Raw genomic sequence first — 15,605 nt, 5'->3', positions numbered from 1 at the left:
CCAGGCGCGACCCCCACGTGCGCCGAGGGCCGAGCGTTCCCCCGCCCGCCAGTGCCCCGTGGGTCTGGGGGACCTTGCCTCGGAGAAGCGGCGCGTCTGTTCCCGCCACGCCAGGTCCGCGGCTCCCGGGCGTCGCCTCTATCCCCGTCTGGCTGCGACGTCGCCGCGCCCCGGGGCCCTCGACGCGGTCGGAGGTGCGCCCGACCTCCAACGCGCCTGGGGGAACACCGGAGCTTGGAACCATCAGCCGCACCCCCGCCGGTCCAGACGCCCCGCGCCCTGGCAAGAACATTAACCTCTCGCTCATTACACCCAATTTGCCTTTGTAACGCCAAATGGCTAATAGTTTGTAGACGGCTTTGTATTTTAACGTGCATCACCTCATTTGATCTTTAAAGGTTAGACAACTGCGCATTAAGGGCCCTTAGCGCCACAATAAAGTCACTCTGTTTTCATGTTCCAAGATTTTAAGCATCTTTAATATTAGACCCTGAATTACTGTCTTAAAGATAATATAATTAATTATTGAAATCTGGCCCATTAACTATTTTTACACCTGAATGCGGAGGGAATGTTTATAGCTTTAAATATTCTATTTGAAGTTCTAAAAGGCGTTTACACTTGTTGAATAGAATGCATTTTTTTCTGGCAGATTCAGACGTGGGAAGGAGAGGAAGAGTAAGGGAGAAGAGGTGTAGCAAGGGTGAAGGAACGGAGAAGGCCCGTTAAGTGAGGGTTCAGCTGGCTGGCAGGTGTGCTGCGGGGCACCAAACCTCTAAGAGGGAGGGAATCTAGGAGGCAGGCACAGCTTTTCCATTAGGCTTTTTTGCTTAAATGTCTTCAAAATACTCTAAACGTTCGTTTTCAAACTTCACAGTTACACGTAATTGAAAGGCCAAGCAAAAACAATTACTTTATAGACAAGCTCATGATAGCTTAAAATTAAAACCTAAAAGATTTGAGAAAATATAGGTTCTGTCAAAGTGTGCGTTTGGGGTGTCTATAAAGCTACAGACAGGAAGACATTTATATGGGGTCCTTTGGAATATGCAATACTTGATTTAGATGGCTATTCATTTGTAGTATTTGGAAAATAGAGACATTTAACAGAAGGTGTTATCACTTTAATGTATTGTGAAGGTTAATATACAATAGTTGTGTTGTTAATGCCCAGCAGAGAGATGCTTTGTCTCAACAATAAAGGACCCTACTCTATTCACCCATCACCAGCAAAGAACTCAATAGCTTCAAAATAACTTCCTATTCAAGGTTAAGGTGGCCTTTTTTCCACATAGGCTAAGAGTAACAAGTGTGCCTTAGCTGAAATATTAAAGCAAAAATGTCCTAAGTTAGAAGGTCAAAGAGAAGCCTTTTTCTACAATCTTAGGCTAGAACAGGCAAATGGAAACAAAGCAGCAAGCGCGCACGCGTGTGTGTGTGTGTGTGTGTGTGTGTGTGTGTGTGTGTGTGTGAATTTGTCCTGGCAAACAAGTGAAAACGCATGTGCAAGTGCCATGTGTGAAATGCAAGCATAAATATAAGGAGTAATAACAGTGTGCTAAGTAGCAAGAAAAAAAAATGAGTGAAAACAAATCTATTATAACGTAAAAAACATGCTAAGGAGTACAGACTAATTAGCTATGAATCAAACTTTTCACCTTAAAGATTTAAAACAAGTCCTTAAAACTGGAGTACAAGTCTACATGAAGTTTATAAAATGTACGTTAACTTATTCTCACAGAGAAGGTATAGTCAAATCAATAGCTGACATACTTATTAATATAGGAGATGGCTGGGTTTTCTTGCTACATTGGTTTTCTTTTGACATCTAATTATAGAAATAGTTTTCTGAAAAAAATGACTTAAAAAAAAAACACATTTGGCCAAGATTTTCAATGTTTAAAAACTATAAAAGAATAAGGACACAGGAGACCAGAGGTTTTTTTTTTTTTTACTAAAGTTCAGAAATTTTCATAAGACAAGTACATTAATGAAATGTTTCCAAAGAAATACTGAACAATATATACTCTAGTTGGCTGAGGATTCCAACTCAAGAGTTCATACCTAATTCTTGTGCATTAAAAATCAGCATGGATCTCAGATGATCTAGAATACACTGTGTTTTAAAATCCACAGCTGGTTTGATTTTTAACCATAATGAAAAACCAGTATTCCTATTCCATCAAATGTGTTTTACAAGCAATAATAAATTCAGATCCACTGTATTATGCAACACACATCTTTGGAAAGCAACATAAACAGTGAGATCAGATCAGTAGAAATATACACAGTTAAAAGAAATACACAAAGTACTGTAGTTTTATTAAAAACTACTACTTGAGAAAGAAATCTTTCCACAAATAGCATAAAATTGTAGAACGATGAAAGGATTTGGGAAAGCTTTACAAAAGCCTAATTCCAACTGTATCTTCCTGAGGGTGGTGGCAAAGGGTATTTCCTTCCTTCTCTGGGATATCCCTGAAAATAAGCAAAAGCAAGAGTTTATTTTCTGGATTAACACCTCTGCAAAGAAATTAATTTTACATTGCTCTGGAAAAACACACCATAAAGAAGCTGAATAGGTCTTAAAAGTATATCATATGGAAGGTGTCTCATAAATAGGTGCTTTGGGCCCCCAGTTTTATGCAAAGCTCGTTGCAAGGCTGGACTCCAGCACAAATGCTACTGCTGAAAACTACCCAAATGAGCCATAACAGGCACTGAAGAAATTCCCTACAATGTACACAAATGAACTATAGTTAAGTGTTCTGTGGTTCTCAATCTTCCCTGCCATCCCTGGCATTAATTCAAGCCACAGTGTAGTAAGATGCCTACATCATCTTTAGACATATTACACTAGAAAAGTCATTTTTGCTTAACCAAGGCAAGAGCTTGCTAAGTGAGTTGAGGCCTAATGAACTACTTATTTTAGGGATTTTTTTTTTTTTTTTTTTTTTTAGCTATAAATTGTAGAGTATTAAGTAACACATTAGATTGTTACATGAACAATTACCGGTGACATTCATAACATATCCTAGTAGACTTGCAAATAACATTTCTGCACAACATAAGATTCCATCAAAATTCCTTTCTAGGCTTCCAGGATTCTGAAACAGACTGTCCTGCCCCCATGTTGTCACGGAGTAGTTTAAATTATGAGTTATATAAACCTCACTAAAATACAGTGGGGGTCATAATTAACATTGTTTTTAACAATGAACTTCTGCAATTAATAGTGTTTCAAAACCTGTGATTTAATAAAAAGTATCTCCATGAAAAGAGAGATTGAGAAAAAGAAATGTATTTCTAAAAGGTCCTAAAAGAATTACAAACTTACCAACTAGTTTATATCTTCTAAGTGAATAATTATTTTACCTGCTATAACAGCAGAGAGTCCCTTACAAGGAAGGCCTCTGAAGGAGATGGGAAACATGATGAACCAGGATCAGAAGGACAGGGCAGCCAGGCCCCAACTCTGTTGCCCAAGTGCAGGCACCACGTGGTTTCAGTTTCCGAATTGGAAGATGAGGTGGTTGGACTGAAGATTCTCCAGGGTTTTTTCTAGTTTATAAGTATGTCCCCATTTCAATAATACTCATTATTTAGACTGCCTAGTATCATCCCATCAACTCTCTAACATAAATAGTCTCAAACCATTGATGGGATTTTTAGACATCTTGGGCTGACAGTGTTCAAAGTAAAGTCTATGAACAGACTTTAATGGATTGTAACAAAATTCTCTCAAAAGATAATTAAAATGATTATTTTCTTGTGAAGTGAACACTTATAAGAACACACACAAAAAAGTATAATTTTTTTTTCTTAGCTGTCAAAAGAGCAGTCTTACATAAAGGGATGCATGACAAGAACCTGCATATGAAAATTAATATTCAAAGCACTGCAAAAGACCTGTAGGCAATACCAGGTAAGCAATTTTAAAACCACTTCACATCACCGCAGGTGCCAAACTCCATGACCACCACACACACTAAAACACTAAATTGCAGCATTCTGACCCTGTTCTCTGGCTAGGATTTGATTGCAGAGCATGTAAATACTGACCAGGGTGTCAAATGGCTGGGGGACAAATAGACTGAGACAAATAGACCTCTCGCTTAAATATGCTAAAACCGGATGCTTTACAGAGAAGAAAGTGAAGCTTACACATACCAAATAAATTTGTCTAGGAATTATTATACTGAATCAAGTACGGCTATTTAAATTTGGTAAAAAAAAACAAAAAACGTATGATGAAGGAGAGATTTCTTTCCATGAAAAAGGGTATTTGATGAATCAAGATAGGAGACTTCTAAGATGAATAAGGTTAAAAGGTTAAAAGGATAGATTCTTACTTTCAGTTTCTAGAACATTAATATCTATCATGAGATCTAGTTTCTACTTAAAGAACAACATCCTTAAATGATTAAAAAAAAATAGGTTTTGGCAACTGGCCCTATTTGTGCTAAATACCACTGACTGCTATGATTGAAAGAGCCTTGGGGATGAAAATTCTTCATGGTGTAACAGATTTTAGTAAGGCAGATTATCACCCTATATACATTTTACAATGAGGGAGCCAAGTTCAGCTGAGCTACTCTATCAGTGACCTTTTCCAGAAATGTTTTTAAGAAAATATGCTAAGTATAAAGTGAGCAGCAGGCTTTTTGTCCCATGGCCCACGCTGTATCACCTGTCTCCCTCCACGATCATCACGTCTGGGTGGATACCCGCCGGGTCCAGCTAGCATCTGGTACTGGTTTGGCTGGAAGGCTGCATTTTGGGTTTGGAGCATCCGGTTCCATGGCAGCAGAGGTTCAGCCCCAACGCCTCTGTGGAGAAGAATCATGTTGGCATTAGAAGTCATATCTGTTATACAGCCCATTGTCTCAAACTATCCAGCATCATCTCCAAATCTTAGGATGATCTACTTTGCCATTTGTCAAATGGGACATACAGTATTAGAGTGACATTTATGTCCCTCATATTCAACGTAGTCTAACATGTTTCATAAAGTATCACCATTTTTTAAAAAGGTACTTAAACTCCACTGAATCAGAAAGGTAGGACTTAAAATATTTTGCTCATTTTCAACTGTGAAATTTCTGTTTGGTTACCCAAAGATTTGGACTCAAGATCACCAAGGTGGCTACATTTAAGATGCTATCCGAAGTGTAAACATGTACAAGACAGGAAAATGGGCTTGATTTTTAAAAATGTCTAGACTCGTTCTTGGAGTCCATTCTTTCTAGTTAATTGCAGGTTGTAAATGAATTCTTACTGCTCAGTATTTTGAATCTAGGGTAGGGGACTTGGCTGTTTTTTCCCATCCATTATTCTGCTCAATATGTCAAAAGGTCTGATCAGGAGGAAATCTTTTCAAGTTCTATTGATGCAGCTTACAATTGACCATGGTGACCTAGCAACATGAGCACTAATTGGCATGGGCTGACTGGCATTTGGTGTACAGTTTACATGGGAACACAGATTCAACAGCTATTATAACCCAGTTTGCCGGCCCAGATTACTAGTCAAAAGAAATGTTTTAGTTGTCTTCAAGTGCCTATTTTAACTTTGCAGATATGAAGCTACAGGTATGCTGTATTAAATCATAATTTAAAACCGTCACATAAACAAGGTAGCAAAGATACACCTTCTAAGAAAGGCAATCACCATTTAAGACACAACTTTCTCCTTGAGACATTTTCCTCAACTTCCATTTTATAGAACAGTCACTAAAAAGAATAAACAGAAGCAAAATTCTCCAATATATTTCAACACCACATGCTTTGGGGCCATTACAGATGTTAAGAGAAATTACAGTCAAACTTTAAAATTGCTAAAGCACTGACTCGTATTAATGATAACCATACCAGCACAAGAATTTCACCTCCCAGGTGTTCGAGGATGGGAGCTCAGAGCTGGGCTTACTGGGTAGTCCAATTTTCTCACAGCTATTCAAGCCTCAGTCCATCTTCTCCACCCTCCTACTCTCCTTGCCTTCACTTGGAACTTGCTTTTTTTTTTTAAATACCAAAGATAATTCTTTTTGTGTGATGGCTCAAAGAACGACCTTGAAGAACTCCAAAGCCAGCCAATACTGTTTTCTAGTTAGTGGTGAAATCAGAGCTCTAATAAATATAAAATTTGCTGTAAGTGAATCAAAATTAAATAAAAAAAAATCTGTATCTCAGAAAGAATATCCATATATTCAGGCTTTTAATTATTTTTCAGGTTTGTTATTAATACAAATATATTTTAGCAAGAACAGCTCTACAGAGATAGGAATGGTCTCTTCTGGTCTCTGCATGAGGGAGGGGTTAATGTTTTGTACTATAACCAAGGAGGCTCATCAAAACTGGGCCATTCACACAAAACCCACATACCGAAAATGCAACTCACACATTGTGTTAACTGTAATCAATTTTTTTTTCAGTTCTGCAATGATCAAACTCACTCAAGTGAGCTTCTGGAAAATCTGCTCGCATGGATGGAATATATTATAAATGCATTTTTACATTATTTTATGTTCTAAAAACAGGTTAGAAACAAAGCCAAAATTTAAAAACACAAAGTCCTCTCTGTTCATAATAATTACTTAAAACATTTTTCAGTAATTTTTTAATAAAAATAATTTAGTTGAAATTAAACAGAAAAAACAGTAAGAGGGACAGGAATTACCCTCTTTTCCTTTTTACTGGCAGAGAATCCCTTACCTTCCACAAGTTTACCGTATTTCTATATTAATTATATTAATTTGCAAATAGTTACAAGTATAATTTGCCTTCTATTTAAATCTGGGACAGAAGCATTGAGGTTGACAGATTTCAACTATTTTAAATTAGTAGCTATTTATTGAGGCAACTTATCTGAGGCACTTGGCATCATGGATGGCAACACTTTTTTTTTTTTTAACATTACTGTCAACGTTCTATTTTTTTTAATATTTATTTAAAAATATTTTAATTCCAGTATAGTTAATATACAGTGTTATATTAGTTTCAGGTATACAATATAGTGATTCAACACTTCCATACATCACCCTGTGCTCATCAGGACAAGCGCACTCCTTAATCCCCATCACCTATTTCCCCCCTTACCTCGTACCCTCTGGTAACCACCAGATTGTTCTCTATAGTTAGGAGTCTCTTTCTTAGTTTTTGTCTATGGCAACAATATTCTTAAGTTTCCAAATTTCTGTTTTGGAAAGTAGCTGGCAATGCGAAGTAACTACTACCAATTTGGATATTTTTAATTTATATATATGGCGAAATTTTTAAAGATTTTCAAAGACTAACTAAAGTTAATGGCCATATGTTAAAAATTAAATGGCCACCTTGATTATGGCCAGAAAAGAGAAGGCCTCCACTAGCAAGAATTACAGACAATAGGGCAGAACTCGAATGCTCTGTTTATCATTAACTCAAAGTTAGCACTGGCTTGTCTGTGTGTGCATGTGGGGGGGGGGGGCGGTGTGGGGGGGAGAAGCAGTGTTCCTATTGCATTTTTAAATGAACATATGGATTATAGATACTATCTCAAAGTAAGAAAAAATTCAAGAAACCATGTATTTCATAAAAAAAGGTACACTCAACATTTTCTTTTCTAGTAGGGCTCTCAACCAAACACTCAAAATCATGTGGCAGGCAACTACTGAACTAATAAGGATCAGTAAAACTGGTTCCAGTAAGAATTCTATTACTTACTAGTTGTGACATCTCAGCAAAGTCAAAGTGACTGCCAGTGTGTATCTTCTCTACATCTTGTGAAGTCAGAATGGTTAGACTGGCAAGTGCTCCAGAAGTGAGCGATGTACTCACTGCATTTGCTAACAGGCTAACGCACAAGTTTAGGAATGCCAAATTCAAACTCTGTTTTCTTTAGGAATAAATGGTATGTTTCTTAAAAGACCACAGTCTAAGACATAAGACAGACTTCTATTAAGCTCACATTCAACATTTGGCTTAAGGTATGATTTCCAGTTTCAGGCTAAAACTAAACCAAAAATGAATGCCCCACAAAACTTGCTCCTAATCTGCAGGGTTCACAAAGGCAGTCAGGATAATACCAGTACTTGGCTAGAGCAGAAGAACAAAAACCCGATGGATATCAGGACAATGGTGATGATCTTAGAGAATCTTTTAGTGTACACAGGGAGCCGCTGGGAATGAAAAATGAGCACCTCCTCAGAAGTGGAAGGAGACCCTTTACTTCCTCTAAGTCCCGGCGGCTTTACTATAACATTATGCTCAAGTCAGTGTTCTGAAGAACTCTGCTCATTCAAGTGAAAGTTTCTTAGTAAGAATGCTACAGAAGAGAAACCTTAGGTAAGCTGTCAGATTTGTGGGCCTAGGTTTCCTCATCTGTAAAAACAAGCAAGATCTACTTCAAAGGGTTGCTAGGAGGAATAAATGAAGTCATGTTTCTAAAGGTATATTTACACAGTGCAGACACATGATAGGCAGACAATAAATGTCAGTGATTATTAACAATATGGGAAAGAAGTAGAGAAATTGCCTGAAAATCAAACTCAACAAACTTAATGCAGAAGGATGGTTATTTAAAATGAGATCAGTTCTAATGTGGTCATTTGTAATTTAGGAAAGATTTACCCCTTACTCATTTGTTTGAAAATGGTCCTATCCTGAGGATGCTGAAGTAGTGCATATGGTGTTCTCTGAGCACTTATACTGAACAAAACATAAATACAGGCATTGTATCAGTCATCTGAAAATGAAAAAGCAGCTTGCACTAAGTAGTTGATACTATTAAAGCAACCGAGTAACATGATTTCTTTTATTTTCTTGAAAAAAATAATGAAATGATGTCTGAGAGTGTCTAAAGAAAGTTTTCTTAAAAGGGGAGCATCATTTATAACCCTGTTCCTAACACATTTTATTCATTTCAGATATGAACACATCAGAATGCTAAAACAGTAAAGGCGAGAAAAACAAAACAGATTAGAACTGGGAAGGCAAAGAGGGAAGCCTTAGTATGGGCTTCATTGGTTTCCGCATTTACTGATGCTGGCAAAACCAGCATAAAATGATAGATCTTAAAAACGCCCTCTAAAAAATTATTCTACAGATGTTACTATAATTATTCATAACATGCCTAGCGGTCTTGTTGTGCAGAGACCACCTGACTTAGGAGCACACAACTTATCAATGAAAGAACACAAGTCAAACATCCCTCGTTATTAAACCATGTCACACTCTTCCTAGTCCACGGTACTTATTAGACTGCAGATCCCATAATCCTCTTCTGAGTCCCTTCTGCGTTTAATTCAGTTCAGTCTTAAGTAGTTAAAGAAACTGTTTTCAGTGGCAACTAATAACTACTGACCTACAGTGACACTGCCCTACAATAGGCTTGTCAGCCCTGAAAAAGTTGTACCAAAGAAGCTGATTAGGACTTCAAGAGGTTTGTAGCAAGAATCAATGGTCGGTCTGTACTAATGCTGTGTTGCCTGCACAGAAATGATAAAAGTGGAACACCATTAGTTATGCCTCATTAAGCTGCACAACCCTTCTAAAAAGAAATTTGTTTAGCCTGACCAAAATCTAATACAATTTTAAGCTCTCTGTGTTGCATTTTTCAGGGCACCTTAAAACATTCAATAAAATAAAAGGCCAAGGACCAAGAAAAGTAGGAAAGTATATAAACAGGAGTCTTTTACTTCAACGTGTTAGCCATCTGTGTCTAAAGAACAGACACAACAGAAACTGTTTGGAGGGAACAAAGTACATTTCAAACCATGGAGAAAGCCCAAACCTCAAATGTTGATGTGGAAAAATACTTAAAAGTCATGTCTGGTTTAGTATTACCTGTCAAATCTTTGCTGCTGGAAAAGGGGAGGAGGACCCCGCCAGGAATCCTGGGGCCTCATATCTGGAAAATAAACAGGGAAGGGTTAACAGAAAATTTTAAGATGTAATCAAAACCATAAAAACCCTAGAAGAGAACACAGGCAGTAATTCCTCTGACAAAGGACACAGGACCTTTTTCTAGATATGACTCCCGAGGCAAGGGAAACAAAAACAAAAACAAAAACTATTGGGACTACATCAAAATAAAAAGCTTCTGCACAGCAAAGGAAACATTCAACAAAACAAAAAAGACAACCTAGTGATATTCGCAAATCATATATCCAATAAGGGGTTAAAATATATAAAGAACTTCTACAACTCAACACCAAAAAAAGAAAACAAAACAACAAAAACAACAAACACAATCCAATTAAGAAGTAATCATGATTCAGCTACCTATATATTTTTGTGATTAAAAATTCTTGAAAAAAATCTAAGATTGAATATAAACCAAATAAACTAGCATAACTATACACAATGCAAATGTACAAAGATATAAAATCAACTGGGTCAGTAAATGTTTTGCTTTATTATTTTTCCTTTGATAATGAAACACAGTTTTAGGAACCCTGGTCATTATACTCTCATTTCTCTCTCACTGCCTATGTATGTGTGCATGTGTATGTTAAGGTATATATTTTTCACATTTTTTATTTTAAATACTGTGCAAAAGAAAGGTAAAGATTTAGGTTCTTTTCCATAAATACAAACTGAAAGAATAGTAACTTCAATAGAAATCCTGAAATTTTCCCCCTAAGCACGGCAACTGGAAGGAACCCTGCCCTCACCTAGCTATTATAAAGTGTAGCCCACACATCTCTCCCAACACAGGCCAGAGAAATGCTAATAAAGGGACCGCCCACTTTCCTATGGTTTTCTGAGTCAAACCTCTTCCCCTAACACAAAGCTGAATTGGCAATAAATATCTAACTCCAAGAAACAATTACATGGCTCCTGGTTCTGCATGTAAAGGAGCTGAAAGGAGCAGCCCCAAACACTGGTCAGGAAGGCACTCAGTGGCTCAGAAGGTCAGTGTTAACCAACTGCCACTCCATTCCCATCTCCAGTCTCACAGTCACCTTGGCCACCCTTCTTTAGTGGGGTCCGTGTGTGACCTAATTAAAACAGCTGGTTCCAGGAGTTGTCTAATGAGTTCACTGTGTGAGGACAGTAACCTCCTCCAGACTCCCAAGACCCAAGGACAACAAGGCTTACCATAATGTATTCAGGCTCACATTTTAATGGAAACACAAACTAGAAACATGCTTTTCAAAATTACTTTCTTAAAGGAAAGAAGAAATGAAAGCTCATCTCTGGTTAGGAACCAAAAAAACACAGTCTAGGTTTACTTTAAAAAAACCCCAAAAAACGGAGAAAAAGAAAAGTAAAATTGTGCTTAGAAGCCCCACAAAGGAGAATATGGAACAAGTACAAGTAGAGGACCTGGCTGTTCACATGATTCCAGTGTGAACAACCCACTACTACTGCCTTGGACTCCCCTGGCCTCGACAAGGTTGACTATGCCACCTGAAGGAAGTTTGCTACGTGGAGAGGCGACCCTTGGCCAGGGCAGGGGTGCAACCATAGCCTACTGCTCCTCGGCCAGCCTGAGTGTCCAGCAGCCAAACCCAGAAGAGATGCTTCTCTTACAAACGAGCAGGAAACTTTCACCACCATTACTTTCATGCAGAAACCCATTTTGAATGAAAATGTTGTATCTCCAGTCAATTTCAATTAAGTCTCTTTTCTTCTCTTAAAACCAGACTAGTAATGGTCAAATTGAGGAACACTGCTGAGGAGTTTTCACAGTGGTCATTAGAAATTCCAAACCTGAATGGGAACTCACGAGGCTTACCACACAACCCACAGAAAACAGGGCAAAAAGGATCTCTACAGGCCCAGAATAACTTCTGAATCACTACTACAGACAAACACCATCAGAAAAAAATCATAATCCTAAGAGGTAAAACCAGAAATTTTTACAAAAACAGCAATCATCATTTGTATGGTTTATTCCTATGGAAAAACATAAGACACACTTACCTCAAAACATACATGACTTTCAACACATTACCATTTATGAGAAAGTGATCTACTGAAAGTAAAATCAACTTTTGCGCCACTTTCTCTGATCATTACCTTGTTAAACTTGAAGTGCATTGGTCTATTCATATATTGCACACAAATTAGTTTAGCGAGAATTAGTTTAAATGTTTCCAGAAGTATTTTAAGTGTCTTACATATAGAAAATTAGCTTAACAAAAGTCAAAGGAAATACAGTGAATTTCATTTGATCCCTGTCTAGCTCTGTACTTCATATGTCCATGTCCCAGGATCACAGTGGTAATTAACCCTGGAAACATGCCCTTTTTTTTTTACCATGAAGACTGAATTCTGTGATTCTGGTTCCACAGAATACAAACTCTGCATGGTACTTAACAGAAGCTTCCAAAAGGGATCCCTAATAAATTTAAAATCAAGTGAAGGTAACAGAAAGATACATCTACATTAACAAAAACCTTCAGAAATGCTTATCCTAATGTTTCATGACCAATAAAGACAGAAAAAAAGCTTGTTTATCTTCTAGAAACAGTACCAATGGAGGGAAAGTCACCATGATCAAGAACACATGTTGATTAGGTTCAAATACACTACTGGTTAGATTAAGCACAACAAGATCTGTAAGTAGAACTGGAATATAAAGTTCATTAGCTATGAATACTTTCTTTGGGAAGAAGGAACCCTCTCAATAGTCTACTCATATAACTCTAAGTGCCTAGACAAATGGCCAAAGTCCCTATTCCATCACTTTTAGTATTACAGGTACTTCCACTCTACTTTGCTTTTACTATTTCTCACTTCCAGAACAAGTGTTTTTACATAAGCAAACTCAGCACATGCAAAAACTATAGTATTTTGTTAAAATCTAAGCAAATTTCCTATGACGTAAAAGTTCTAACACAATTATTAAAACATCTCTTGCGTTCAACCCATAAAAGAAAAATAAAAAGGATCAAAGAAAACCTTTAAGGCTACTTTTAAACAGATCTCTTCGTGTGGCTCTGAGAAATATATATAGCCCTTAAGTATTCATAAAGCAGAAATATTTCCTGGCTGATAAGTAATGAAGTAGAAGGTAAAACAAACTTATTATCATTCATTTGTATGGCTCTAACAGAAGATCCATTTGAGAGGGAGAAAAAAAAAATTCTGAAGCAGTGAATTGCACTTCAGAAAGGCACAGGCGAGAGAGGAAAAATGACAGTTAATTTTTTCCTTTGGTCTTTAAAAACTTATCTCTTTTCTAAAGCTCTAAGGCCATATAAACCAAGGCTTCACCAATAGCTCCTCAAGTGACAATTTACCTAATCAGCATGGCAATCACAGGAAAGATTCCATGTTTACTGATTGCACTAATCAAAAATCACTTTTCAAATGTGGCTAATTGACAAGTTTACCAACTGAAATGAAGTGACATACTGGGTTCTCTGGGTTGCAGAAATGAAATGCTTCATTCACATGGAATGCTCAAGACTGCACTTGACTCCAACAAGTTTTCAATACCCGGGCCAATTACTCATCAGCCAAAAACTGACACATCAAAGACAAATCACAAACCAACAGTAAGAAACACCTACAGCAGATAGAGTTTGACCAAATGGTCTGTCTTGTTATTTTGCACCACATGAAGAAAACAGCTATGACAGTACGAATATTAAAAAAAATTAAATGGCTTATTAGATCTCCATTTTACTAAAACTATTTCTGATCAAATGTTACAGCTCAAGATTCTATAAAAAAGAAGGCTGATCTATAATTTATTTTATTTATTTATTTATTTATTTATTTATTTATTTATTTATTTATTTATTTCTTGTGTGAGAGAGAGAGTGAGCACACCATGTGTGAGCTGGGGAGGGGCAGAGAGAGGGATAGGGAGAATGTCAAGCAGGTTCTGCGCTAACCACGACACGGGGCTCAATCCCACAAATCATGAGACCATGACCTGAGCCAAAATCAAGAGTCAGTCACTTAACCAACTGAGACACTCGAGGGCCCCGGGATTTCCTTTCTTGATAGTGGGCACCATTTCTCTGGGCTCATCATATTAACTGTGACCAATTTACTATCTTGCAGTGACCATTCTAGATTAGGACAATTATTATCAGGGAATAACTTGTGAAATGACATGGCTGCCTTCAAGGAAGTCTACTCTCAGAACCCCAAGCTTTTCTAGGTTCTCTTATAACCAAGGGCAATTAAAATTCATTTTCTTATCCAAATCCTTCTAAAGCTTTTACAGTTCTGGCTTGATTCCCAATTTTCTCTCTCCAAACCCTCTCCTTCCTGCTGAGCAAGAATCAGACCATATTACTAACTACCAGCAGATGACTTCAATGTCTTCAGGTACTTCAACGTGCACAAAAATCAGACTCAGCATATTCTTCCGTATTCCTTTACCCTCCTGGATTTCCAAATTCTCATTAGTCACCCAGGTGTCCACAGTGCAAAAGTGAGCCTCATCTTCTCTCCCTCGTGTAACATATTCAATTATCCAGCCCTTCAGTTGTTCCTCTCCTATCTTCTCCACTTTGAATCCACTTTGCCACAGATCAGTTCAGATCTTCATCATCCTTCCCTAACTAAAACAACCACCAAGTCTTTTCCATAACCAACAGAGCTGTGGTTTTAGAAAGGAGATGTAACTGTGCACTCTTCTACTTTAAAAAGAGCTTTAAGAAGCTCTTATACATGAATAGGAAATTTATTAAGGAAAAACTGGTTAGTAAAAATTAGGATCAAAGTACCAATTTTAAAAATTATCCCTTAAAACAAAGATATATTATTCCTTGCTTATCAAATTAGCAAGGACTTTTAAAAAATGATAATACCTGGTATTGGTATATCATTACCAATGGTTAATGCCAAGTTGCTTTAACCACATAACAGAAGGAAAGACAAACATCATTACCATCTCAACATGGAGGAAAAGCATTTGATAAAATTCAATACCCACTAGAAACAAGAAACAGAAAAAAACTTGTTCAATATTTCTTACCTAAAAGAAAAAAAAAACTACAGTAAACGTATTTGCTTATTTATTTATTTTTTATTTATTTAAAAAAAATTTTTTTTTCAACGTTTATTTATTTTTGGGACAGAGAGAGACAGAGCATGAACGGGGGAGGGACAGAGAGAGGGAGACACAGAATCGGAAACAGGCTCCAGGCTCTGAGCCATCAGCCCAGAGCCTGACGTGGGGCTCGAACTCACGGACTGTGAGATCGTGACCTGGCTGAAGTCGGACGCTTAACCGACTGCGCCACCCAGGCGCCCCGCTTATTTATTTATTTTTTAATTTATTTATTTTGAGAGAGAGAGAGAGAGAACAAGCAGGGTAGGGGGAGGGGGAGAGAGAGAGAGAGAGAGAGAGAGAGAGAGAGAGACCGAGACCGTCCAAGCAGGCTCCACACTGTAGTGCAGAGCCCAATGAGGGGCTCAATCCCCCAAACTGTGAGATCATGACCTAAGACAAAATCAAGAGTCAGACACAACTGACTGATCCACCCAGGCACCCCAGCAAACATCACTATTTAATGGTGAAATATTACAAGTTTTCCCTTTAAGGCTAGGAATGAAACAAGGATGTCTACCATTACCCAATTACACCAGAGGTCCTAGACAGTGCAATAAAGCAAAAAAGACCAAAAGGCATGAAGATTAGAAAGTCAATAAACA

The 15,605-nt window shown here is 37.6% G+C and overlaps 1 protein-coding gene across 1 annotated transcript in view; it reads right to left on the bottom strand.

The window, feature by feature from the left end:
• Positions 1 to 1,936: 1,936 nt before the first annotated feature.
• Positions 1,937 to 15,605, bottom strand: part of XRN2 (5'-3' exoribonuclease 2) — a 78,327-nt gene continuing 64,658 nt past the window's right edge. The window contains exons 28-30 of the mRNA XM_047067977.1: positions 9,825 to 9,888; positions 4,691 to 4,829; positions 1,937 to 2,478 (exon numbers count right to left, since the gene is read on the bottom strand). Coding sequence (XP_046923933.1) covers positions 2,413 to 2,478; positions 4,691 to 4,829; positions 9,825 to 9,888 — 269 coding nt within the window. The 3' untranslated portion in view covers positions 1,937 to 2,412. The remainder of the gene's footprint in view (positions 2,479 to 4,690; positions 4,830 to 9,824; positions 9,889 to 15,605) is intronic.

Source organism: Lynx rufus, unplaced genomic scaffold (genome assembly GCF_022079265.1).
Source record: "Lynx rufus isolate CCGP_SWC_20201006 ecotype Redwood Valley unplaced genomic scaffold, mLynRuf1.p SCAF_8, whole genome shotgun sequence".
Lineage (NCBI taxonomy): Eukaryota > Metazoa > Chordata > Mammalia > Carnivora > Felidae > Lynx > Lynx rufus.
Note: the sequence above shows the minus strand (reverse complement) of the source record. Positions and strands in the feature narration are given on the sequence as shown.